The 27,327-nt window shown below is 34.7% G+C and overlaps 1 protein-coding gene across 1 annotated transcript; it reads left to right on the forward strand.

Annotated features, from left to right (window-relative positions):
* The first annotated feature begins 150 nt into the window (after positions 1 to 150).
* Positions 151 to 25,655, forward strand: LOC111064356 (probable isocitrate dehydrogenase [NAD] subunit alpha, mitochondrial). The gene is made up of 6 exons (XM_022352072.2): positions 151 to 366; positions 4,438 to 4,554; positions 6,998 to 7,170; positions 9,491 to 9,754; positions 11,579 to 11,828; positions 22,682 to 25,655. The coding sequence occupies exons 1-6, from the start codon at positions 340 to 342 to the stop codon at positions 22,913 to 22,915; spliced, it is 1,065 nt and encodes a 354-aa protein (XP_022207764.1). The 5' UTR covers positions 151 to 339; the 3' UTR covers positions 22,916 to 25,655.
* Positions 25,656 to 27,327: the final 1,672 nt, after the last annotated feature.

Below are 27,327 nucleotides of genomic sequence, written 5' to 3' on the forward strand. Positions count from 1 at the left end.
ATAGTTCATTATAGGTATTTTATTTGTATATTTCAGACCTACCTGCTGCTGCTGTGTAGCTTTCAGAATATCGATTTCTGGTCAACTTCTTTGACGTAGAATCCAATTTTCATAAAGTAGTGCGTGGACAAAATGAGTTTTTGTTAGTTTTTATAGTTTCATCTCCAAAAACTCATCCCAGTAAAAACTGTCACATACTATTCAATTCTAATTATCTCAAATCTATGTTTGATTGAATAAAACTATTTTCGTTTTGTTCTTGAAAGGTTAAATTATTACAACAGCTGTTGGGCTGAAAAGCTAGTCCAACTCCTAATCGGTCCATTCCAATCCAAGAACATGGCTTCTAGAATTTTTAGGAGAGTTGTAAGTAGTTTTTTGTAAAGTATTTATTTTTATGAATAATTAACCCTTATTTTTAGATTCATATAACATGAAAATTATACTTTACAAAATAATATTGGTATTTTATAGAACATGTTTCTTGACTTCAAGGTGTCCCCTGATTCGACGATTTGTTAGGTTAAGGTAACCTATTTTTAGCCTTTCCAAGTACTAAATAATGTACTTGTACAGTAAATTTTACATTCAAAAATTAAATTTTGCTTGAATTTAAGAATTACAAGAATTGTACCATTTTGCCAAATTAATTTCACACGTTATGTGTTTTCAAAAATAAAGTTTAGTAATAAAAGTTTCATTAATTCCAATTATAACGTGCTTACTAATAACTGTAAAAAATTGGCCTAATTATTTTACTGAATTATGACCGGCTTTAACTGCAGAGCCCTATTTTCTTGGCTGCAGTTTTGTATATTTGCTGTTTAGCTTCCAGCAGCATTCAGACCTTCATATTGATAGTAGAGGAGATCAAAACATTTCAAGTATTATATTGTTTCCGATTTCTAAGGATTAGCTAAACAAGCATAGCAAGATGATGAAAATTTTATTTGGGTTATTATATTTTCAATAATTCTGCTGGTGGCTCTAATTGGTTGTAAAGTAATCAAAATTTTTGATATGTAAAATTTGTTGAGGAATACATTAAATAGCCGGTTTCAAGTCTATCTTTGACAACTAATTGAAATATTTTAAAAAAGAGTAATATTTTTTGCTTTGAAAAAAGTCAACTTGCATATTTGGTGATTTGGTGATTAACTTATAATCGGTTTTCTCAAACTATTGCATTTGTAGAATTTCCAGAACAGCAGAAAACAGGGCCACTTTAGTGCCGTTATATGGGCCGCGGAATCCAGCATTAATATATATATATATATATATATATATATATATATATATATATATATATATATATATATAGATATAGATCGATAGGGAAGGTCAAGACGAGTTCAACCATGTATCACATTGTTGTCGATTTTGAAGGATTAGCTAAACAAGCATGGCGGAAACTTGAAATTTTTTATTAATTGTTATTTCTATTATTTTTATGGCTAAAATGGGTTATATAATAGTGCAGACTATGTAAAATTTTACGAGAAATCCATTGAAACCTGGTTTAATTACGTTTTTTTTTTTTTGCTTTAAAAGAGGTTAATTTGTTTTCATAGTGATTGATAGGTATTTTAAACTACCTGTATTGGATTTTGTAAGATGATGAATTTTTGAGGGAAAATGTTCACTCACTTGATAGCCCAAACTAAAAATTATTCGAGATATTTAGAAAAATAAAAAATTTGCACATTATACTTTTTAATTTTTATTCCTAATCATTTTTTGCTACCTTCAGTTAATACAAAATTGATCCTATCTTATGCCTGAGGTCAGGTTAGACTCGCTCAGATCAGGGTTTGCATTATTATGCTTAAAATTAAAAGAATACTTCTAGACTTATAATGATTAAAATAGCTTTTTCCACTTTATATTATATCCACTTAAATAAGAATCTACTAATGATAGGTACTAATAATTTTTTCTAGGAGTTCCAGACTTAATTTTGCTATATAAAATTGAAAAATATATAACTCATAAAGGTTTAGGCTCATTCAAGCTTTCTTTAAAGTTGAAAACAACGAGAATAATATGTTACTAATCCATACTGTGATAGCAGAAGAGAAGATAACTATTCAAGGCTACCATCTCAACATTTTCGTTTAATCAACCGTTCGTTAGTTAAACATGAAACGCTTTCCAATTAACTGTCATTGTTCAAGATTGTCGTTTGTGTGCTTTGGCAGAATAATAATTATTGTTGGTTGAATAATTATTCACTGTACATGAATAATAACCCAATCGAAGTTTATTGTATTTATTTGTAAAATTTTCAATAACAAACCAACAAACTTCAAATTTTAAAAAGGGTTTAGGAATTTCTTAGTATTTTAAAACTGGTTTACTAACTATAAAACTTCCAACATAGAGTTTACGAGGGATTGAACAGTTTTGTATTATTCAAAATCAAGGATAATTAGCTCGACTATCATTGAAAAATAAGTTTTCATTTGTAAACTTTTTCAATAAAAAACTTTCCATGTAGATATCGTAAGGGTTAAAAAACCGTTCAGTATTAAAGAATAAAAATTTAGGCTACAGGAAAATTATGCTAGGCTATCTTTGAAGTTATTTGGAAACTTCTGCACTATCAATATGATAACTTTAATTTTGTAGTTATCAGAAAATTACAAGAAATTAACAGTTCTCAAAAATAAATACTTGTATCAAAAATCATTGAAATTATTTATCACTTGTAAACGTTTACAATACCAAACTAATAACTTTGAATGTAGGTTTCAGAACATCAGACTAATAATTCATAAAACCTCAGTATTCAAGAATTAGAACTCATACGGTAGACTACTTATCAATCATTGATATTATTTCATATTTTTCACGTTTTTAGTTGAACGCTGCTCAATTAGATTGCGTTTCAGAAGAAATGTGATCAACTCTAGAGAATCAACGTGTCAATAGGTTTTATAGATTAGATAAGTCAGTAGAGTTTGAAAACCAGCCAGTCGAAAATCAAATTAACACTGTTCTTAACAGGCACTTGCTAAATATCTAAAATTTCAGTCTGAATCGTACCATACTACTTGAAACTTGTTGTTGTAATAATGTTGTAGACTACTAACTTGCTATTTGTTTATTCTGAAAAATGTCAGTATAAAGCTGGGTTTACACGCTCAGGCCATTTGCGCAAACTGGCTTGCGTAAGCAAAATTTGCGCAAACGAGCAAAATAAAATTCTTCTGTTCACACGCTCAGTTCTGTTTGTGCAATTTTGCTTGTGAGTTTCACTGCTACTAACCTAAAACCAGCTGAACTGCTATCAGTATTGTATCCATATCAGTTTTGATCTACGTGTATCAGATTGTTATAAAATTATAAACTTCTATGAAATCACTCAAGAACTCTTTTTCATTTGCCATATTTATTAATTATTATGAGATACTAATATTATAGACACTATTAATTATGAGCACTTGAGAACTAAACAATAATATTTCTGTCACGAAAACTTGAATAGAAAATAAATATTTAGTATAGTTTTTAAGTTTTGTTGTGAACATTCTATTGTTTTTATGCTGTCTGACAATGGTCCATTCCATGTATTATTGTAATATTTATGACCAATAAAATATTTATTTGAGGTGTGAGAAAGTGTGGTCATCAATACATTCTATGGTCTGTCCATCAGGTATTGTTTTAGGCTTCTTATGAAGGTGTTGCTGTTCACTATGTATTTTATGTTGCTGGGGTACAGGTTGAACAGGTATGCGCCCGAATAGGATGGAGAGTCACTATACTTTTTAAGTCTATGCTAAGGGAGGCTTAGGCTATGTCATCCATGTTGCGTGTTATGTGACTGTGCTTATCTCGTATTAAAGCCGGACTTTGGTTTACTACCTTTTTACTATAGTGAGGCCCACGTTATAATGGCAGTGGAGTAAGGTAGAAGAACAACGCTACGGATCCTCTGTATTGTCAACGCCTTCTATAGACGATAGCTGATACAGGTTTATTGATGTAATATTAACTGTTCATTCTCGTTTAAAATAATCAATTTTATTTTTATTAAGCATAAAATTATAATATGTATAGTTCCATAATGAATTTTCATGATTAAAATATAATATTTTGTTAATTAATTATTAATTATACATTGTTAAAAGTCGACCTGGCTACAGAGCAAAGCGAAAAAAAGATAGCGCTATCCGCTTAGTTGAATGATAGACAAGGATTACAATACCATGTGCTAATCAAACACTGCTAATCATCATCACCTAGGCTTAAAATAGGAAGTCGCCTTTGTAAAATAATAAATATAATAAAAAACTGCCATTATAACGTGGACCTCATTATAGCAGGTAACCCGTGCTCCGCCAGGGCCTAATTTAAAACTTGACTAAACTTTGTTCATTGAATTAATGTGTTGACTGCATTTAATTCTAATCATCAATTGCTCTTTATTTGCAGTTGACAACTCCAGCTAGATGCTACAGCAGTCAGCCAATCACATGCACGCTCATACCCGGAGATGGAATTGGACCCGAAATATCAGCAGCTGTGCAGAAAATATTTGCTGCTGCACAGGCAAGTATATTCTATTCATTTTATTTAAAACTAGCAGGTGACAGGTGTTTCGCAAGGGTATCATTGAAGACTTGACCCACCGAAATCTTGAAGAATTTAAAATAGGCCTAAAACCCTCCTCGGTAGATTAATACAAACTAAAAATAGAATCTATTTGAAAAATAGAATCTGAAAAATATCAAAAATAATCAGTAGATTAGATTTTAGTAGTAGAATCTATTTGCAAAATTTCAAGTGAATCAGTTGAGTAGTTGAGACTTGATGTTGCGTCATTCGTGAATTTCCTATCCCGTACGTTCTTTACTTTATTATAGTAATAGATGAAATTGATCTTTGGTAGAGAAAATCATAAGGTAATCCTTGAGCTGATCTCCCGAATTTATTGTAAAAAAAAAACACTAGGGTTGTACTGATGTACTGAAATCTTGAAGGATTGAATATAGGCCTATAACCATCCTCAGTAAATTAAGAATCTATATGCAAAATTTCTAGTTAATCAGTTGAATAATTGAGACGTGATGATGCGTTATTCGTGAATTTCCTATCCTGTACGTGTATAAGCCAGTTCTTTCCTTTATTATTCTTTATTTATTCATGCAATATGTACATTATCAACATGATAGGGAGAGAAAACGATGAAGTAACCTTGTGCAATTCTTCTCCGAAATTTAGATAAGGTTACAAATAGTCCGAAATAGGACTATAATTTTAAATAAAATATAGAAATCCATTACATTATAGGTGTACAAAATTATCAAGATGACATTCACTAATTACGGATTTCAGTTGATCACGAATCAGCTGTTTCGGCGGGTATCATTTTGTCAATATCAGTTCGTCAAGTTCTGTTTGCTTCTAGAAAGTGTAGTATCATACAGTATGTATACAGTATCATACTTTTGGAAATGATTTAAACAATATAAAGGGTGTTCTTAAAAAAGGTGCCCATAAGTCAGAGCGTGATTCCTCTTATCAAAAGAAGAAAAAAGTTCTAATTAACATAGGTCCGAAAATGCTTAGTTACCATGTTATACAGGGTGAAAGATTTCGTCTGATTTTCTATGCCCCTGCTGAAATGAAGCCCTACTGGTATTTGTTTGCTGTTAATTAAAATGTACAATTCAGCGTACTTTTTGTAAAATGAACTGAGAAATTGAATAAAACCGTTTCCAGACCTTTAGCTACAGTAATTTTTATGATATGTGACGAAATACGCGCCACTTGGTCCCGAAAAACAAGTTCCTTCAAGGTTTGAAGCAGATTCACCATGTTAAATGTACAATAAACACAACATATTTTTCTACAGAACTTGTAAAAAATTTAATTTTGAAGAGAAATATGTAGGATACGTCTATAATAGACAAACGCATCCTTAAAAAAAAAATAATCCTTAATTACATACAAAACGGATGAAAAATAGAGAGCTTAACACATTTTGGCTCGGTTGCACAAAATCCGGTTAAATTTTAACCGTGATCAATTTCACGAGAACCAATCAGAGAAGGCATTTTTATTAATACGGCTTCTCTGATTGGTTCTCTTGGAATTAATCACGATTAAAATTTGACCGGCCTTTGTGCAACCGGCACTTTTTCTATTTTTCATTCGTTTATTAATGTAATATTAACTGTTCATTCTAGTTTAAAATAATAAATTATATTTTATTAAGCAAGAAATTATATTTTTTAATAATTTCATAATGAATTTACATAATTCGGATGAAATATTTTGTTAATAAATTAATAATTCTACATTGTTAAAAGACGATCTGGCAACAGAGCAAAGCGAGAAAGAGATAGCGGTATCCGCTTTGTTGAATGAAAGACAAGGATAGCAAAACCATTGCTAATATCTAACACTGCCATTATAATGTGGACCTCACTATAGGAATTCTGGAATTGATTGAATCAACGTGTGACTGATGAGTATGCCCTCATCTTAGACCAGTTAAAGAATAGACACGCTGGGAAGTCTAGCCTCTTAAGCCAACATCTACTGCCATATCTCCAAATCGTGACGTCATCATCGGATAGAAAACTTTCAGATTGTGTTTATTTCAGAAGGATGTAAATTATTATTCATTAAAATGGTAAACTCTTGCTGCGCTCCCATTGAAATAGACACAATTTGCTATGGAAAACAATGTAAACAAACTCTACAGAAAAGTTTTCTATTTGATGCTGACGTCACGATTTGGAGATATGGCAGTAGATGTTGGCTTCATCGACTTTCAGTATGAATATACAATAGGCCGTGTCTATTCTATAACTGGTCTAAGGTCCTCATGAACCTATCGTACGTGTGCGAAATCACAACAATTTTAGGAGAAAGAATGATGATTAAAACTACATTTTTCAGGGTTTTTCTGATTTATCTAGTTTTTAGATTTTATAGTTAGTTGTGATTTGATTGTAAATGAGTGGATGCATTTCTGTTTGTTCAGGTACCAGTGGAATGGGAATCGGTGGACGTGACTCCGGTGCGGGGACCAGACGGCAAGTTCACCATCCCTCAGGGCGCCATCGACTCGATGAACAAGAACAAGGTCGGCCTCAAGGGCCCCCTCATGACTCCCGTCGGCAAGGGCCATCGCTCGCTCAATCTCGCGCTTAGAAAGTAAGCTATCACATCAGTGCATTAAGCGTCCCGCAGCTTTGCCTCGGTGACTTTGAATCGGCAATGTATGATTCGCAGGATAATTGCAAAAACATCAGGCTCCAGAGACCCTAGATCCCTAGATGGAGGAAGCTCCCTACACACAGAAATTCTTCATCAATTTATTTATTGAATGAAAAAGACTAAGAAATTGTCAAAAAACCACAGATTTATTGATACTTATAAACTCTTTATCAGAGATTGACAATGGTGTAGTAACCGAAACCGGTCTTTCTAAGTATCAATAAATATGTGGTTTTTTTTGACAATTTCTTAGTATTTATCATTCAATATGAATAACTACTACAATATCAACTTCTCAACTACACAAAAAGTGAATCAATTCATTTTTTTTTCTCTGTCATGTAACCCATGTCAAAGGTATATATTAAAAAGGAAAAAACATTTTATGGAAAAAAGTCCTTGACATACTTGGATTAATTTCCTTAAACAATCGTGGAGCATCCCACTTTAAAGTCTAACTATGTGTCGGGATGCATTTGTCTGAATTCTAAATATAATATTTTAAATACAAATAAATTTTTATACAATACATTAATCTGTGCTATTTCTACCAATTGAATACCATAAATACGCTAAAAATTAATAAGAACTAATCTTAGTAAAAGAAAAAAATGTAGATAGTGTAAAGGATTGTTTAAATAGAGCTTAAATAACATGAATTAAAGAGTCGCAACGTATCACCAACAATGGAAAGGGAATGTTGAACGAATGTCAGCTGATATCCTGTGTTTTGGTAACTCCAAAAAGCTCCTTGTGTATCTTTTCGGATGCAACACGTTGCTTTTGAGAAGATACAAAAGAGCATCTGTTGCTTATGGTAAGATACATTGAAGCTTGTGTATCTTAGACAAGCTTATGGTAGCTTATGTATCTTGAAGCTTATGGTAAGATACATTACAGCTTCTTTTGTATCTTTTCGGATGCAACACGTTGCTTTTGAGAAGATACAAAAGAGCATCTGTTGCTCATGGAAAGACTAGCAGGTAACCCGTGCTATGCAAGTGTCTATTTTGAAACTTGAAAAACTGAAAACTTGACCGAGTGGAATCTTGAAGAGTTTTAAATAGGCCTAGAACTATCCTCGGTTAATTAAGAATCTATTTGCAAAATTTCAAGTTAATCAGTCCAGTAGTTCAGACGTGATGATGCGTCTAACATATTTATTTTTCCTATCCCGTACGTGTATGAGCCAGTTCTTTACTTTATTATAGTAAAGATAAGCTCTTCAATTTTGTGCTAACATAATAAAGTGACAGAACTCAAATCTTGTTTAGAAACCTTCCTCAACTTAATGCCAACCTGACAAAATTAGACTGGTTATTTATTTAGTTGCCAATTTTAGCCATTTGTTTCGAAGAGGTAGTCTCTCTAGATTATAGTTTTATATTAACATATGGTATCCTATTCATGTCCCATGAATGAAATTTGAACATTAATTCTGGAAAAATCCAGAAGGAAAATTGAAATCTGGGCTTCTAGGTGCACGTGATGGATATTTTTAGAATCTAGGCGCAAAATGTGAGATCTAAATCATTCCCGTTTTCCCGGTATGCAATCCACAAGATGACATGTTTTGATGTGAATAAACGAACAAACACAACCTATGAGTTATTAGTTCTCTCCTCATAAAACAGCAGATTTTTGTGGTGTAATGTACTACATAAGAATACATTTTATTTTACTTTTATTCAAATTTAGTTTACACAGCTTACATAACTCTTTTCAGAATTAAATTCTCTACAATTTTTATTGCGAAAAATTATTTGTTTACTGGTCATTTAAGTAAGTTATTGGGCATCAAACGTAGAAGTCTGTGTTTTTCTACTTAGATTTTTTGCATATTTTAACTTTTTTCTCAAAAACTACTCACACTACAGCTTCCAGACTAGTTTTATTCAATTTTTCAGATATTTTTCCATATGAATCCACCATAAGTTTTTCAAAAAAAAATCCCCAAACAATTCAGCATCGGTGTATTTCACCAGAGGAACTGAATTGCGGGCGAAATCTTTCACCCTGTATAGCTCGCTAATGAAGCGTTTATGGATATATGTCTATAAGAACTTTTTTCTTATTTTTACCTCTATTATCACGTATTAAATTATTTTACCATAATTAAGAATCACACTGTACAGTAGATGCATTTTCAAAAATGTTAAGGATGTTTTTGAAGGGGTAGTATTTTATTCTAGTCTGTCTAGTGGCGATGGACAAAGCTACATGCCCCGGACTGTAAGCTGTTTGTGGTGTGTTGCAGAGAGTTCAACCTGTACGCGAACGTGCGACCGGCACGCTCGCTGGCCGGCTACGAGACGCCCTACAACGACGTGGACATAGTGACGGTGCGCGAGAACACCGAGGGAGAGTATTCGGGCATCGAGCATGAGATAGTTGACGGCGTCGTGCAGAGCATCAAGCTGATAACCGAGGAGGCCTCCAGCCGGGTGGCCGAGTTCGCCTTCAAATACGCCAAGGAGAACGGCCGAAAGAAGGTCACCGCCGTGCATAAGGCTAATATCATGTGAGTACTCTTCTTTATCTTCTCTTACTCTTCTTCTTCTTCTTCTTCTTCCTCTTCCTCTTCCTCTCCTACTACTTCCTCTCTTTTTGATTGATTTACCTCCTTCTCTTCCTCCAACCTTCCTCTTCCTTTTCTTCTTCTTCTTCTTCTTCTTCTTTTTCCTCTTCCTTGTCTTTTTCGTCTTCTTTCTTCATCTTCTTCTTCCTTGTCTTTTTCCTTGTCATCTTATTCTTCTCCCTCATCCTCTCCTTCATCTTCCTCTTCTACCTCCTCCTCTCCTTCATCTTCCTCTTCTATCTCCTCCTCTTCTTCTTCTTCTCTCTCCTCTTCTTCTTCTTCTTCTTCTCCTCCTCCTCTTCTTCTTCTTCTTCTTCTCCTCCTCCTCTTCTTCTTCTTCTTCTTCCTCTTCCTCTTCCTCTTCCTCTTCCTCTTCCTCTTCCTCTTCCTCTTCCTCTTCCTCTTCCTCTTCCTCTTCCTCTTCCTCTTCCTCTTCCTCTTCCTCTTCCTCTTCCTCTTCCTCTTCCTCTCCTACTACTTCCTCTCTTTTTGATTGATTTACCTCCTTCTCTTCCTCCAACCTTCCTCTTCCTTTTCTTCTTCTTCTTCCTTGTCATTTCCTCCCTTGTTCTTTTAATCTAGTAATTATTTAACGTTGTATTGGAGGGTTGAGTGTAAGAGAGGGCCGGCTGAGCCCCAACTCCGCCTTCCTAGGTAAAAAAATGAAGGCAGCGATTCTATTCTGTTCAATTCTTATTCTTCCTTGTCTTTTTCATCTTCATCTTCTTCTTCTATTCGGTTCCAAGGTTTATTCATTTATCTATATATCCATTCATTCATCCATTTATTTGTTTTATATTTTTCCAATAATTTTTCGAATAATGTTATATTATTGAAAATGTATAAAAATATTGTGAAATGTTCCTGAATTTATGAATAAACTCCTCTGGATGTGTTGTCCAACATCCTGAGAAATTATTATTATTATGTATTTCCATTTTTCATCACATTGCTATGTGAGTTTTTCATCAAAATCGGTCCATGACGAGACTTTGCTGAATTATTCTACTGCTAGGTTTAGGAATGCCCTAACTATTGATACGGTGTTGAGCATCACTGCCTTCTGTATCAATTAGAACGTGTTTCTTGAGGTATCCAGATTATTATTATTCTCTCTTTTATCTCCATTTTCATCAGTCATAATAAGGTGTCATTGAGGAAACTTCTTACCAGCGATGTTGTGCAAAGTATTACTGCTTTCTGCATTGAGTTTTGCACCCATACAGGCAGTCTTAAATTGTGCATCCTTTCTGGCAGTTCCTTGTTATAACACCTGTAGCTGACTCTATATATCCTTAGACCAGTTATAGAATAGACACGGCCTATTGTATATTCATACTGAAAGTCGATGAAGCCAACATCTACTGCCATATCTCCAAATCGTGATGTCAGCATCAGAAAGAAAACTTTTCTGTAGAGTTTGTTTACAGTGTTTTCCATAGCAGATTGTGTCTATTTCAGCGGGAGCTCAGCTGGAGTTTACCATTTTAATGAATAATAATTTACATCCTTCTGAAATAGACACAATCTGAAAGTTTTCTATCCGATGATGACGTCACGATTTGGAGATATGGCAGTAGATGTTGGCTTCAGAGGCTAGACTTCCCAGCGTGTCTATTCTATAACTGGTCTAAGACTCTATCAAAGGCCTTATCATCACTCTCTCTTGCTTCCACATATCCTTCATCTCCTCTGCCAAAGGCAAATATTTAAGCAGTTTTCCATTACTGTATTGATTATTATTATTGTTTATTTATTTATTGTTAGGCGAATGTCAGACGGCCTGTTTCTGCGGTGCTGTCGCGAGGCGGCCGAACGCTTTCCCGAGGTGCAGTTTGAGGAGCGCTACCTGGACACGGTTTGCCTGAACATGGTCCAGGACCCGACCAAGTACGACGTGCTCGTCATGCCCAACCTGTACGGCGACATTCTGTCGGACATGTGCGCCGGTCTGATTGGCGGCCTCGGACTCACGCCCAGCGGCAACATTGGCCTCAAGGGGGCGCTCTTCGAGTCGGTCAGTCGTTCGCTCCAGTTTGTCCAACTAAGGCTAGGCGCACACCAGTTAGTCAACACAAGACATGATCAGACACGTTTAGTCCAAGGTCTATAAATACAGGTCATGACACAATCCCATGATGCATTGCAAAATCGCCATTTTATGGGGTTCTAGTTCACCAATTTTCAAATTTATCAGCTGTTATCATTATATATTGAACAACATGATGTGTTATTTTGTTATATTGTTCAAGGAATATTGCTTGGCTTTGAATTGTAAAATGAATTCTTCTATAAATAATATTCAGATTCCAATTAGGAACTGAATTGTCGATTTTTAGATTCAATTGATTAGGAACTTCAAACTGTTTTTGAGGTTAGCCTTTTGTCCCAATGCCTTATGAATCATAACAAGTTACAAGAATAAGAACAATTTTTAGTAAATTATTGAACCATTTATTATTGAAATTTCATTATTAAAAAATCGAAAATCTGAATTTACATATTATCTGAACCAGAATATTGTTTTTAAAAAGCATAATGCATGATTTTGTTATGAGCAGATTGGAATTTCAAATGTACCGCCATAAAGACCCCACATAATGGCCGCTCCATAAGGAACACGAGTGTCATGACCTGTATTATAGACCTTGGTTTAGCACAATACTTGACATAGTTGCTTATGAAGACATGTCTAAATGCAATGACTAATCAGTGTGAGTTGCCTCACAAGCAGCTATTTGAAGTATTGTGGCTAAATGTGTCTGATCATGTCTTGTCTTGACTGATTGGTGTGCGCCCAGTCTAACACAATAGATTTATTCAACACAGCATTTTCACATACACACACAAAATAAAGTGAGGTTTTCAAGTTTTCGGTTTGTTAATTTAAAAAAACAGACCCTTGCGGAGCATGGGTTTTCTGCTAGTTGTTAATAATCCACTTTGATTCTTCCTATAGTGAGGTCCACGTTATAATGGCAGTGGAGAAAAATAGGAGAACAATGTTGCCGATCCTCTGTCTTGTCATTGCCTGCTATAGACGGTAGCTGATACAGGTTTATTGAAGTAATATTAACTGTTCATTCTTGTTTAAAATAATCAATTATATTTCATATTTTATATGGCAAGCATATCACACTGGATTGCGACAAGCAACCAGGTGATGAATGGGATGTTAGTATAGGGGAAAAATCCTGGTTCTTGTAAAAGACACAGGTATTGGTTTGCCTAACTAACATATTACTTGGGAACACATTAAGCTTCGGTTGACGTGTGGGGTTCTTTGAACCTTTGGATCCTTGAATCCGTCCCTCCAAAAACAGCAAACAATAGGAAGAATCAAAGTAGATTATTAACAATTAACTAAACTATTGTCAATATCTCAAAACTCTTCAATTGTGAAAAAGTTCCACAACATCAATACGGTACTTAGGATCGGTTGCACAAAAGCCGGTTAAATTTTAACCGTCATTAATTCCACGAGAACCATTCACAGAATCCGTCTTTTCAAAAACGCTTTCTTTGATTGGTTCTCGTGAAATCAATTACGGTTAAAATTTAACCAGCTCTTGTGGAACCGGGCCTAACTCTCCAAACATTATCAAAAATAAAGTTGAATTTACAGATGGAATTAAACTGAAAGTTGCATTTGTTCAAATGCTAATTAATGAATAATTATTTATTATAATCTCCATCTAGCTGTTTAGCTGTTTAGTCCAGTCAAATGGTCTTTTTTCAGGAAACAGCCCCGAAAGAATTTTTCTCGACGGTTCTATATGTATTTTGGGGCGCTGAATTTGAATCTGTAATTTGCTGACACGCCAGAGGGCGGCTTCACCCCCAAAACCCCCCAAAAATCTCCAAAATTTCGGACTTTTCATTTTTCCCATTTTATCTCGTAAACCTTGAGTTTCTCAAGAAAAATCATTCTCGACAAAATTTAAGAGAATAAAATTTCCAATAAATTGATTGGTCGCGCAGGATTTTACCATTTTTAAGGGGTTTTCAAAATTATGCAAACCTATTTTTTATAAGGGGGTTTCAAAATTATGCAAACCTACCACTTACTTCTACCCTATACAACTTGGATATTTTTCTAGTATAGATAAAAAACCACAGATCACGTGAAAGAACAATTCATTATAAACAGGATTCCTTAGGAATTTTCGAATTTAGTAGTGGGGGGAGGGGGATACAATAAAAAAAAAATCATGTCCTACAGCCAAAATACAAATTTTTCATTATAATACATTTTCAAGGCCTTCCTAATAAAAATATACATATTTCGGCTGAAATCATCTCACGAAGGTTATTTCCTATGAGAATCACCCGTTAGAAACATTAAGAGCCGGTTTCCGAGCTCGGGATTTAGCTAAGTTATAGACTTCAACTGGCTTCAAGCTCTGGAGTCAGAAAATTGGCTTTCCGAGTCAGAGCGTTAACGTAGTTGATGACTTAAATAGACTCTGGAGTTTAGAGATCATGTTAGACCCTGGAGTTTATAATTTCGCTTTCTGAGTGAAGGGCTTATAAGTCAAGGACTTGAATTAGATTCTCGCCTCTTTCCGAGTCATGGATTTATCAAAAATCGTTAAGTCCAGGACTTGAAACAGCGTGATTTTAAACCCTCGATTGGGGTAGGGTTTAAATTCAAGTTCTAGACTTAACTGAGCAAACACAATATTCAGTTACTGTTTTGGAGTAGATAAAAAGCCAAATAGATGTCATGGAATACCTAAATTATTTGGATTAGTCCATCATTCATAATTTATAGTTTGCAAGTTCATTTTGGAATACAATTGTATCAGAATTATGCGTAAAAAACTAACCTCATTTTACGTCTGTGACATAACCTAAAAATGTTCAAGCAAAATAATACAAGGATTGCCTTGGAATTCATATTCCAATCTGAATGTTATCAATCAATGTCATATGCAACATATTTTGAATATATATTCAATAATAATAACAAAGTTTAATTATCACACTAGTTTTTTTTTTCAAAACAAATACGTTTTCAAACTCAATAGCCTAATGAAATTTTTATTCCAAAATCACTGGTTAGGATCAATCATCAATAATAGCATAACGTAAAATGAAATGTTTATTCATTCACCTTTCAAAGGTTTTGCTTTGAATAGGTCTACAAAGAAATCGAAACGTATTTTTACAAAATAGTTTGGAGAGCATGCTCATTCGAATTGTCCCGCTGTAATCAGCTGTTTCCGTTTTGCTATAATGCCAACAATACAACAGCAAAATATTGTGAATTTCCCTCATGTTTACTGCGTTAAAGTCCTGGACCCAAATAAGTCGAGAACTTGATAGACTCCGGAGTTTAGAAGATAGAATCGTGACTCAGAAAGTAAATTTAGACCCGAGAGCTTATTTTAGTCCTGGACTCTGTAAGTCCAGAACTTATAGATCCTGAGCTCGGAAACCGGCCCTTAATTTCAGTATTTCCCAGTGGGGGGGGGGGGGAATACTCAAGGAAAACTTTAAACACTAATAACTTTTGACAGAATGATCAGATCTCCTCGTACTACAGCTCATTCTTCTCAGCTCGTCAAGGCGATTCGAAATCATGTATAATAACTGAAATTTGATGAAAAAAAATTCCTCTTTTAGTGTACTTTAGTCCCTATTTAATTAAATACACAGAAAAATGGCCAATTTCTATATTCAAAACTGTGCATCTCGGTAACCCGGAATGATAAAAAATGGTACTTGGTCTTGATTTCACAGTCTCGCCTATTCGAAGTTGCGTATCTTGTGAAACACTTCAGATAAACAATCGAAAAAGTATTCAAGGTTGTAGAGAATTTTCTCCTCTTTCCGCTCCCATGAATCGTTTATCTGATTTCAATACCGTTCAAATGTTACAGCTAATTGAAAAAATGATTATTCTCATTTTTCTGCGATTTTTCTGTTATTCAAGAGTCTCTAAAACGAGTAAGATACATTTTTTTTCTTTTTTTTTCTATTGGTCAATACTATAGCCATCTAGTCTAAAGACTAATGAGCTAATTTTTTCTATCCTAAATTACTACTTGAAAAATTGAACACTGAATTTCTCATTAGGAACTCTTACTGCTATTGTTTAATTAATATGTACACTTATTGACTGCACTATAGAAGCTAGATTCATTCAATCACTGCTCTGCTCTTTCACTGGACACTACTTGAACAAGCACTACACTAGCTCAAACGGTTTCCTCCTTTTGAGCCTCCGCACCAACCCTCCATTGTCTAGCAGCTGGATAGCCTCGACGTTGTCATGTTGGTGCAGTCGCCCCTCGTGCCTCTCCGCATGCCTCTGGATCTCGGTGGACACCAGGTCGATGTGCAGGTCTCTATGAAGATCGCTGTTCCTGACATACCAAGGAGCATCCACAATGTTCCTTAGCACTTTGTTTTGAAAACGTTGTATGACATTGATGTTGCTGTCTTTGGTACACCCCCAAAGTTGTATACCATACGTCCATACTGGCTTTAATATCTGTTTGTACAGAAGTACTTTGTTTCGGATTGAAAGGATGGAGTTTCTTCCGATCAGCCAATACAGCTTCTTATATTTGATTCCAAGCTCTTCTCTCTTCTTCTTGACATGGGCCTTCCAGCGAAGCTTTGCGTCCAAGGTCATACCTAGATACTTGGCATCATTAGCATATGGTACAACTTGGTTGTTGATAGTTATTGGTATGGGCAGGTCCTTCTTATTGGTAAAATTGATGTGAATCGACTTTGTTTCATTCAATTTCATTCTCCACTTTCTAGTCCAATCTTGAATTTTGTTGATGGATCTCTGTAGTTTCTCTGTTGCAATTTGTATATTACTGTCTACTGATAATATGGCTGTGTCGTCTGCAAATGTTGCTGTAGTATTCTCATCAAGGCTGGGAATATCGCTGGTATAGAGTAGGTAAAGAACTGGTCCCAGAACACTGCCTTGAGGAACTCCTGCTTTAATTTCCTTCAAATCAGAATATGAACTTTCATGCCTGACCCTAAAGTATCTGTCAGTGAGATAGGATTGTAATATATCTGTATATTGCTTTGGTAGCACTTTTTTGAGCTTGAAAATGAGACCTTCATGCCATACTTTATCAAAAGCTTGCCCTATATCAAGGAAAGCTGCTGAACAAACTTTTTTCTCTTCTAAGCACTTCTCTATTACATTTATAATCCGATGCACTTGATCTATTGTTGAGTGTTTCACTCTGAAGCCAAATTGGTGATTTGGAATTATGTGCTGTCTCTCAATTATTGGTTTTAGCCTACTAAGTAAAATCCTTTCAAACAACTTGGATAGGACCGGTAACAATGATATTGGCCTATATGATGATACTTCATGTGGCTCTTTACCTGGCTTCAGTAGCATTATAACCTCTGCTACTTTCCATATTCCTGGTACGAATTTTAGTCTGAAAGAAGCATTCAAAATGTTTGTTAATTTCACTATTGCTTTCCTTGGTAGGTGTTTGAGGACTGAGCCGGTTATCATGTCAAATCCAGGGTTTTTTTGTTATTCAGATTTCTTATTTCTCTTTTCACTTCTTCTACTGTGACACGCATTATTTCTTGATTCGGCTGTAAGATATTCTCATCCGCTTCTAAAGTTTCCTCTTCACCTGAGTTGATTGGCTGGAAAACGTTTACAAGATGATCCGCAAATGTATGTGCCTTATCATCACTACTCCTTACCCATTGTCTGTCCTGCTTTCTGAGAGGAGGAAATTGTTGAATGGTTCGTTTTATTTTTTTAGCTGCCTTCCAGAGTGAGTAGTTCGTACTGCATTCTGCTGTCAAGTTTCTCAAGTAACTATTAATTGATTCATCCTTGATACATTGAATCTCTCTCCTTAGTTCTTGAGTTAGATTGTTCAAAACTCTTTTGTCTTGGGGGAACGTGATTGCTGCCATCTCCTTCTAGCTCTTCGTTTTTCAACAATTAATTCTCTGATTTCCGCAGGGTAATTATTTCCAGTGGTTCTTCTTCTGATTTGTGGGGTATTACACCATGCTGCCTGTTGGATATCAGTCACAAACTTCTCCAACTCCCGATCAATATGTTCTTCGTTCCTTAATGGTGAGTTCAATTCTATTCTTTCCTCCAGCATCTGTTGGAAGCCATCCCAATCAGTGCGGCTATTTGCTAACGCTGGACAAGTATTTTCCTTCCGTAGAATTGAATCACTCAGAGTCATAATGATGGGTGAGTGGTCGGAATTAAGGTCGAAACTATCCTCTAAATGCAAATAATTAACTGATATATTTTTTGTCAGGAAGAAATCTATGAGATCTGGGATTTTCCTCGTATCGGTGGGCCAGTAGGTTGGTTTACCAGTTGAAAGAGCTTCGCACCTCATCTCTTTCATTGCTTCGAAGAGCTGTCTTCCCTTGTGAGTTGTTAAGCGCGATCCCCAATGCACGTGCTTTGCATTGAAATCACCACCAAGAATGAATTTTTCTCCTAACATATCAAGCAATGTCGAATACTCCTCTCTTCTGATGGAATATCTGGGAGGACAGTAAATAGCTGCAACAACGAAGTTATAATTTACTGCTTGAACTGCTACACCTATCAATTGAATTCTATCACTTTCATGTTCCACTTCTTCATGATGTTGTAGATTGTCTCTGATAATGATGGCACTCCCACCCCTCGCGACATTGCTGGGATGTAAAGCATGATAGATCTTAAAGCCTTTGAATTTGATAAACGATTGATTTGTAAAGTGAGTTTCAGATATAAGACATATATCTATTTTTTCCATGTCTAGAACTGTTTCCAACTCCTGTTGCCGTTGTAACAATCCATTCGCGTTCCATTCCATTATTTTTAGTGAATGAATCATATGAATTTCAGTAGTCTACTCTGTTCTAATTAGATTGTAGTGTGGTGATTATTTGCTCTTGTCTATCCAGTTTTGCCAAGATTAGCTGCAAAATATTATTGGTGCCTTCTTCTACTTCACTTTTTGGCTCTTCCAATTTCGATCTATTTTCTTTTGAGACAATCTGGGCGAAAGTCAATTTCTTAACTGCACTACCATTGTTTAGATTGTGAGCTTCTGTATTTTCCGTGATTTTTGGTGGGATATTTTGAATGATTTTCTTTCGTGAATCTGCAATAGTTTTTGTTTTAGTAGAATTCCTGATTTTTTGCAATTCGATTGCAACAGTGCAACCTCGATAGCTGGCTGGATGTGCTTCACCGCAATGAATACATTTTGGTAGAGCATCGTTGGGTTTCGAACATTCCTTTGTTTGGTGTTTACCTGCACACTTAACACACCTAGGCTCCTTGTTACAATATTTTTGAGTGTGGCCGTATGCTTGGCAACGTTTGCATTGCGGTATCAGATGGCCTTCTTCAATGCTTCAACTTCCACTCTACAGCCAAGTATATTTTTCAATTCAAATACTGTTTTTATATCTTCTTCCGCGCTGAATGATACCATGAACATATCTAATGGTTCTCTTGTCTTCCACCTCAGCTTGTTTACAACTTCTAGAACTTTCAATCCTCTTACTTTCAAATCTTCCAGAATCATTTCTGTACTACAAGAGTGATGAAGCTTTTTAATCATCACTCTTATTGGTCTCGACTGTTTATCTTCATAGGAGTGCCAGTTGAGCCCATCTTTAATCAATTCTCTGGTAATATTCCGATAAGTTTCCGAATCAACTGCATTTACTTTAAATGTTTCTTTACTTAACAGTTTTATCCTAAATTTGTCAGCTGGTGACACTTTTTTCAAACTCGTAAGAAGTACATTCAGATTCTTAATACCATCCACAATGATTGGCGGTGGTGGCATTTCTTTCTTCTTCCTCTTCTCCTCCTCACTGATTGGTTTTTCCACAGGAGTGATTTTATTATTCAAATTTTGTTGCTTCTTTTTTGCAGACTCATTTTTGATTTCTGGCGATGGGGTGCTAAGCTTCCTCTTCTTGGTAGCCCGCTTAGTACGAGTTCTGATCCATTCAGTTTCTTTAGCCAATTCTTCTTCATTTGTCGAGTAGTTCTCGGCTGCTGAGCTGGTAGGCTGTGGGCTATGGATCTTTTTCTCAATATTGAGAAATCTTTTTTCCAAATCCTGCATTTTTTGCAAGAGTTCGGCGTTGCTTCTCTCTAGCTCCTTCCTCTTCTCATCAGATTCCTTCCAGGCGATGAAAAGTACCTGCTCGGCTGAAGATTTGAGTTTATTTGCTTTGGTGAACACTGGATTTCTGGTGTATTTGCCATGTTGTTGGTGTCCATGCTCTCGTTAGTGGCTTCCCTTTCTTCTTGCTCTGATGCAGGAAAACTTGGTGGCTTCACTAAGTCGGACATAGTGCGATTTCGCTACCATACATTTCAAACAGCACTCGTAATCAACACTCACGCACACGGAAACGCGAACGGAGCTATATTACCGCCGCGAAAAGCAGGTCGCTTTGCTTGCATAAAATACCGCGGTTGACGACCGATACTCGATGCAATATTTTTGTTCCACTTTTAATCGCGAACAAACTGCTGACTCACTACTTCTACACTACACTATTACTACTCCACTATACGTCCGTTCTCTACGAGTTCTAGCGCAATACTGAGTAAGATACATGATAGAAACTTGTGATTGGTCTCAAATGAAAGAGAATTACATGCTCTATAAGCTACGTTGCCTTAAACCCATCTTGCATGTCTGTTTATCAACGAAAAACGGTCGAGACTGTGAAAATGAGGAAAATATCGCAAATTTCTTGATTTTTCGAATCAAACGTATCTTACCTCACGATTATATTTTTACAGAATTCATCTACCTCACATGGAAGAGGAGATTCTGTTCTTCAAATCAAGACCAAGTACCATTTTTTATCATTCCGGGTTACCGAGATGCACAGTTTTGAATATATAAATTGGCCATTTTTCTGTGTATTTAATTAAATAGGGGCTAAAGTACACTAAAAGAGGAATTTTTTATTTTTTCATCAAATTTCAGTTATTTTACATGATTTTGAATCGCCTTGACTAGCTGAGAAGAATGAGCTGTAGTACGAGGAGATCTGATCATTCTGTCAAAAGTTATTAGTGTTTAAAGTTTTGATCCTTGACGTATACTTATGACGTAGACGTACCCCCCTCCCCCCACTGGGAAATACTGAAATACTGTGATTCTCATAGGAAATAACCCTCGTGAGATGATTTCAGCCGAAATATGTATTTTTTTAGGAAGGCCTTGAAAATGTATTATAATGAAAAATTTGTATTTTGGCTGTAGGACATGATTTTCTATTTTTGATTGTATCCCCCTCTCCCACTACTGAATTCGAAAATTCCTAAGGAATCCTGTTCATAATGAATTGTTCTTTCACGTGATCTGTGGTTTTTTATCTATACTAGAAAAATATCCAAGTTGTATAGGGTAGAAGTGGTAGGTTTGCATAATTTTGAAAACCCCTTGAAAAAAAACCTTTTTTGAAAATTCGTAGCTCCGGAACCAAAAATGGTAGAATCCTGCGCGATCAATCAATTTATTGGAAGTTTTATTCTCTTTAATTTTGTCGAGAATGATTTTTCTTGAGAAACTCAAGGTTTACGAGATAAAATGGAAAAATTGGAAAAAGTCCGAAATTTTGGAGGTTCTGGGGGTGAAGCCGCCCTCTGGCGTGGCAGCAAATTACAGATTCGAATTCAGCGCCCCAAAATACATATAGAACCGTCGAGAAAAATTATTTCGGGGCTGTCTCCTGAAAAACGACCGTTTGACTGGACTATGTTGTCAATATTTGTAGTAGCATAATCAACTTCGGGGTGATTTGCAGCATTTAATTGGGATTTTTGTTTAATAATAATTATTCATTAATTAGCATTTGAACAAATGCAACTTTCAATTTATTTACATATTTAGACTGGCTGGCTGCTATGGCTTTGAATAAAATGAGCGCTGGTATCCAGAGATTGTCAGTTTGGTGAGAGTGTAAGCATTCCTGACCGGCAATTAGGAGGTACTGGGTTCGATTCCCGGGCTGACAAATAATTTTTTCCTCCACCTACTCTCTAAAGAGCCTACTTTACTCCCTGAAACATAATACTAAAGTGTCACTTTTTCGCCCTCGGGAGGAGAAAACAGAAAAACTCCCTAGAGCGTAAAAGTAACTCCATTTAAATAACATGGGAAGCATCTCTATTTTAAAAACTTACATTTGAAATAGGTTAGAAGGTATAAGTTCAGATGAGGAAGCATATAGAGTAGTCATTAAACCAACTAGATTCAATACCTCAACCAGACATTTGATCAATATATGAAATATATGTTTCATGCTAAAATTATTACTATAAAATGTATAAATATATATTTTTTATATTCCATGTTATTCCAAATACCCACCAACGAATATTCCTCATTAACTAATCAAATTTGAAACGGGAACTTCATCATAGTTATTGTAGTCAACTTTGGCCATTGTTGTTACAACTTTTGCCGACAGATAGCGCATAGCGCTGTCGGCGGTAAACTGTATGATTACAAGCCAGCTGTTTAAATTTTAAAGTATGTTGAAACACATTTTACTGGTCACGTAAGTTTTTAAAAAATATTTTATAAAAATGTAGGTGGAGGAAAAATGTTGTGCACATCACGAGTGAAAAATGTTTTTCTCCCTCAGGAAAATTGTTGCCCTCAGGGAGAAAAACAGTACTTTTTACTCTAGATATACAAATAACTATTGTATAGTAGCGCTCATCAAATTTCCATCCAGCTGTTTACCCTGTTGTTAATATTTGCAGTAGCAGAAGTCTTCGGGGTAATTTACAGCATTTTATTGGGATTTTCGTTTAATAATAATTATATTCATTAAAGTTTAATTTGTTTGTGAATTTAGGTGCACGGTACAGCTCCCGATATAGCCGGCAAAGACCTCGCCAATCCGACAGCACTGCTGCTCTCTGCCTGTATGATGTTGCGTCACCTCGAGATGAACAAACACGCTGACACAATCGAGAAGGCCTGTCTGGCGACGATCAGCGAGGGCAAATATCGCACCGGTGATCTAGGAGGCAGTGCAAAGTGCTCTGAGTTCACCGACGAAATATGCCGCAAAGTCCAGGCCTCCTAGAAAAATAGAAAATTAGTTATTTTGTTCCCCGTCATAGTTTGCATGTTTACGTTCAACTTGATCTAGATGGCAGTGCCAAGTACTGAAAGTGGATTTCCGCGTATCAGTGGCCGAGTTCAGTGAAAATATTGTACTCTGGTGTGATTATTCATACTCGCTAGGATTAATCTCATTATAACAGCTCTGGGAAGACTTTTCTCGCTGAACCGGACCAGTTTCTGATACTGATTCATGGAGATCCAGCTCAAGAGTACACTGACAAATTATTCTGGAAGTTGAGGAGCAAATAGACGGCTCTATAACTAGAAAAATTGTTAATCTGTTCCCCCTCTCACTGTTTAAAAACAAACAGATAACAGTCGTTATTTGTTGGAAGTCACAACAGTGAAAACGTTATCTTAGTTCAACCAATACAATTAATTCCTATTGAAATGCTAAGGCCCGGTTCCACAAAAGTCTGTTAAGTTTTAACCCTGATTAATTCCACGAGAACTAATCAGAGAAGGCCTTTTAGAGAAGACGGCTTCTCTGATTGGCTCTCGTTAAATTAATCACGGTTAAAATTTAACCGGCTTTTGTGCAACCGGCGCTAACACTTGTTCATTCTTTCTATGTGTGAGTGCTACCGTACGAACCTTGGTAGTCTTTTTTGTCGAGTAGAATATGGATTCATTGAAAAGCAGGGTTCAAAAACCCTAGGGCTAGCTATACACACATCGATTTTCGTTCGTACGAATTTTTACCGTCCTTATAAATTCCATTAGATTAAACAGATGATGTTTGTCAAGTTCCCTTTAATCTGGTAGAAATCATAAGGACGGCAAAATATCGTACGAACAAAATTCGATGTGTGTGTGTAACTGGCTTAATTAAGTGTTTGGCTGAACCAGGACATCCTGTATACTTCCTAGTATATAGGAGGTCCTGGCTGAACGAACAAGTTCTCAGAAAAGTGACTGAACACAATAAAATGCAGTCATATTGCATTGATATTATTGAAACACACTTTAGACGGTTTCTTTGTCCACTGTCTCACGTTCAGCTTAGTCTCCAATTAGATGTTTTAAAAATTGATTGTGAAAAATGTTTAAAACTTTTTCATCATGTTGGCAGCTCTCGAATTACTTGAAAGTTTCTACAATTTATTTCTAAATCACCACATTCTTGTTTTGATTTAATTGAAATATGTAACATAACTTGTTATGTAAGAAGTTGGTTGCTAAACAAATCTTGCGGTTATGTCTAATTAATGCAATCTTGTTTTGAACAATGCAACCTTAGGAAAACATTTTCTACTATTTTGAGTGTGAAATATATAATGAAAATATGTTTCTCGTAGATTTGACCTAATATTGAACGCTCGTTGAAATTCTGAAGAAACAATATTTGGCTTGAATTTCCTCAAGTGCATGAAATCCTAAAACATTGATTCATGCTATCATTCTCATTAATATTCACTGTGCTTTCTATTTTCCTCTAGACATTTTTTTTATAAGTTCTTAGATATTGCTTTGGTGTAGGGGCACTATGTCGATATGTTCGCTTTATAGATGAAAAAACTGTTGTTGAATTTTTCTATTGCTATTTTTGTACTTTGAATGTACAAAGTTAAAGCTTCAAACTAGTGTTAAAACAAACTATACACTCAATACAAGTGTTAGTATTGTTTTTCTAGACAGTACTCGGCAATAATAAAAATACATTTTTAAAATTTAAAATACATTTTTATTATTGTAGAGTTTGTAGTGTTCTCGTATGAGTCCGCTTCAAGATTCAATTCGATTTTCAAAATTGATGAGAGATTTTGAAAATTTTTCACAAACCTATTATTGTCAATCGAGGCGTATATATTTTCAATTTTTATCCTTCTAGAAGTTTGCGTAAAACTGAAATTGCTAGTTAATACTAACAGTAAATGGTTTTAAATGAGAACATATTAAATTATAATAAACTTGACAATAAAATCATAGTTTCATAGCTTTAATGTAACAGTTGTTCATATTTTTTAAATCTTTGTGGAAAAGATTCTCATATTGTTTACTCCATGTTTCATTTGTATTTTCAGGTTGGATAATGTTGTTTGTTGATTAGATTTCCGGAATAACCTTACTGCTTCTAATATTAATTTATTTGTTTTTCAATATTATATATATTTATAGATATTAAATTATTATTGGACAAACACACATATTGATAATATAACTGTACTTGATATTATGATAGTGATGGACAATACTTGACAACAAATATTTTAAATCAAATAGTTTTATTCAAAATAGTGTCATTTCATGGCTATTTCAAATTACAAAACTACTTAAATTGTATTGCTTTTGATTACTTCGAGTATTATCATGTTTTGTTTATTAATTTATTATTTTCCTAGTGAAACTTCAAATTTTGTAAATTCTAAATTCAATGAAAACTGAAATCAAGATTTAAAATTCTCTTGTGATAGATCATCTTTGTCTCCGATGTTAACAAACTTAAACAAATTCTATCATGCTTGTATTTGATTCAGATTGTGAGACGTGACAAATTTTAGTGTTTTATCATAGCCAATTAAATTATTGTAATATTGATTGTTTATAAACGCCAATTTTATTTGTATTTATCCTAGTATTTAAACGAGTTTGCTTGTTATTCGCAAGTAGTTTTAATTAGTGATTTTAATAGCAACTTAGTATTTTGAAAATATTATGTTTGTGTTATCACAGTGCTATAAATTATTTATTTAATTAGCCTTGAGTCGAATTTATTACTTGTAAAGAAAATCTGCTAAGTACCCAGTGATCCTGTTGTACCAAAGCATAATGAAACATTTAAAGCTGCGTTTACACCAAAATTATTAACAAAATGTTTATTTTTCCGTTCTTATAGATTCTATTAGATTAAACAGAGCTTGAAAAACACATATGCACATCATGTGTATGACAACTTATGTTCATAAGTTTTCACAGGAAAACATATTTTTCCAATCATTACATTTTGAGATACGAGCGCCTAAAGTTGAATTTTTGGGACAGATCATTTCAAATTCGGTAAGATATAAATCCATGAGATTTAGAGGATGGATTCTTCATGTTATTGTTGATCTAGAAAACAAAAATTTTTGGAAAAGTTATTCTATTTACCAAAAATAACTCAACTAAAAGTTATTTTTGGTTATTCTAACCAATACTAATATGTGCTTTCATTCTTTACTAGATCAACAATAACATGAAGAATCAATCAATCTATCTACTGTATCCTCTAAATCTCATGGATTTATCTCTTACCGAATTTGAAATATATGTTCTGTCCCAAAAATTAAAACTTAAGGCGCTCATATCTCAAAAGTAATGATCAGAAAAGAATGTTTTCCTGAGAAAACTTTTTCATTTTGATAGCTTGATGATATACAAATCGAAAAAAATATCACGAGTAGAAAGTTAATTAAACGCGGTAATAGATTTCCATGAAATTTGACAGGTATGTTCCTTTTTTAATTGCGCGTCGACGTATATACAAGGTTTTTGGAAATTTTGCATTTCAAGGATAATATAAAAGGAAAAAGGAGCCTCCTTCATACGCCAATATTAGAGTAAAAATCAGACTATGGAATTATTCATCATAAATCAGCTGACAAGTGATTACACACAGATGTGTGGAGAAGCCAGGCTATTGCTGTATTTTCATAAGGTCTAGTTTCAATCAGGTACTTGTGGATGAGAATTTTGCGTGAGGTTACTGTTCACAGAACTACTAGTAAATTTATTCAGGGTTTTGAATTAATTTTCTATTTCAGGATTAATTCAAACTTCTGATATTGAAAATACCTTTGAAGTGGAACACTTGAACCTTGTAGCAGTAACAATGATTCAACCTTTTTTGGTCATCTCCAGACTGAGGGAGCTAAGTCAATACCTACTATTACTTAAGTAATAGTAGGTATTGGCTGAGTTTTGACTATGATATCAATACCTTCAAACAAGAATCAGTTTCTTTTTGTGCTCTGTTATGTTCAGAGCTTAGTTTTTCTGCTTTAGTCTGGAGATGACAAACAACAGATTGAAACGCCATCATTGCTAAAATATAAGTTTTTATGAATTTTTCAATCAGTTGAGAAAATATTGAAAGTGGAGAAATACTGGTCTATTATTATCCCATACCTCACTCTTACCTCCTTCTTTGAAGATTGTGACAAGGGACAACATTATTGAATTGAATATGAAAGAGAGAGTGCCAAATAAGGTTTTTCTTGGCCCTATTGTGAGGTTCACGTTATAATGGCAGTAGAGAAAGATAGGAAAACAACGTTTCCGATCTTCTGTCTTGTCAATATCTTCTGCTATAGACGGTACCTAGCTGATACAGGATTGATGTAATATTAACTGTTTTCTCTTTTAAAATAATCAATTATATTTTATTAAGCA

This window comes from Nilaparvata lugens, chromosome 9 (genome assembly GCF_014356525.2).
Source record: "Nilaparvata lugens isolate BPH chromosome 9, ASM1435652v1, whole genome shotgun sequence".
Taxonomy (NCBI): domain Eukaryota; kingdom Metazoa; phylum Arthropoda; class Insecta; order Hemiptera; family Delphacidae; genus Nilaparvata; species Nilaparvata lugens.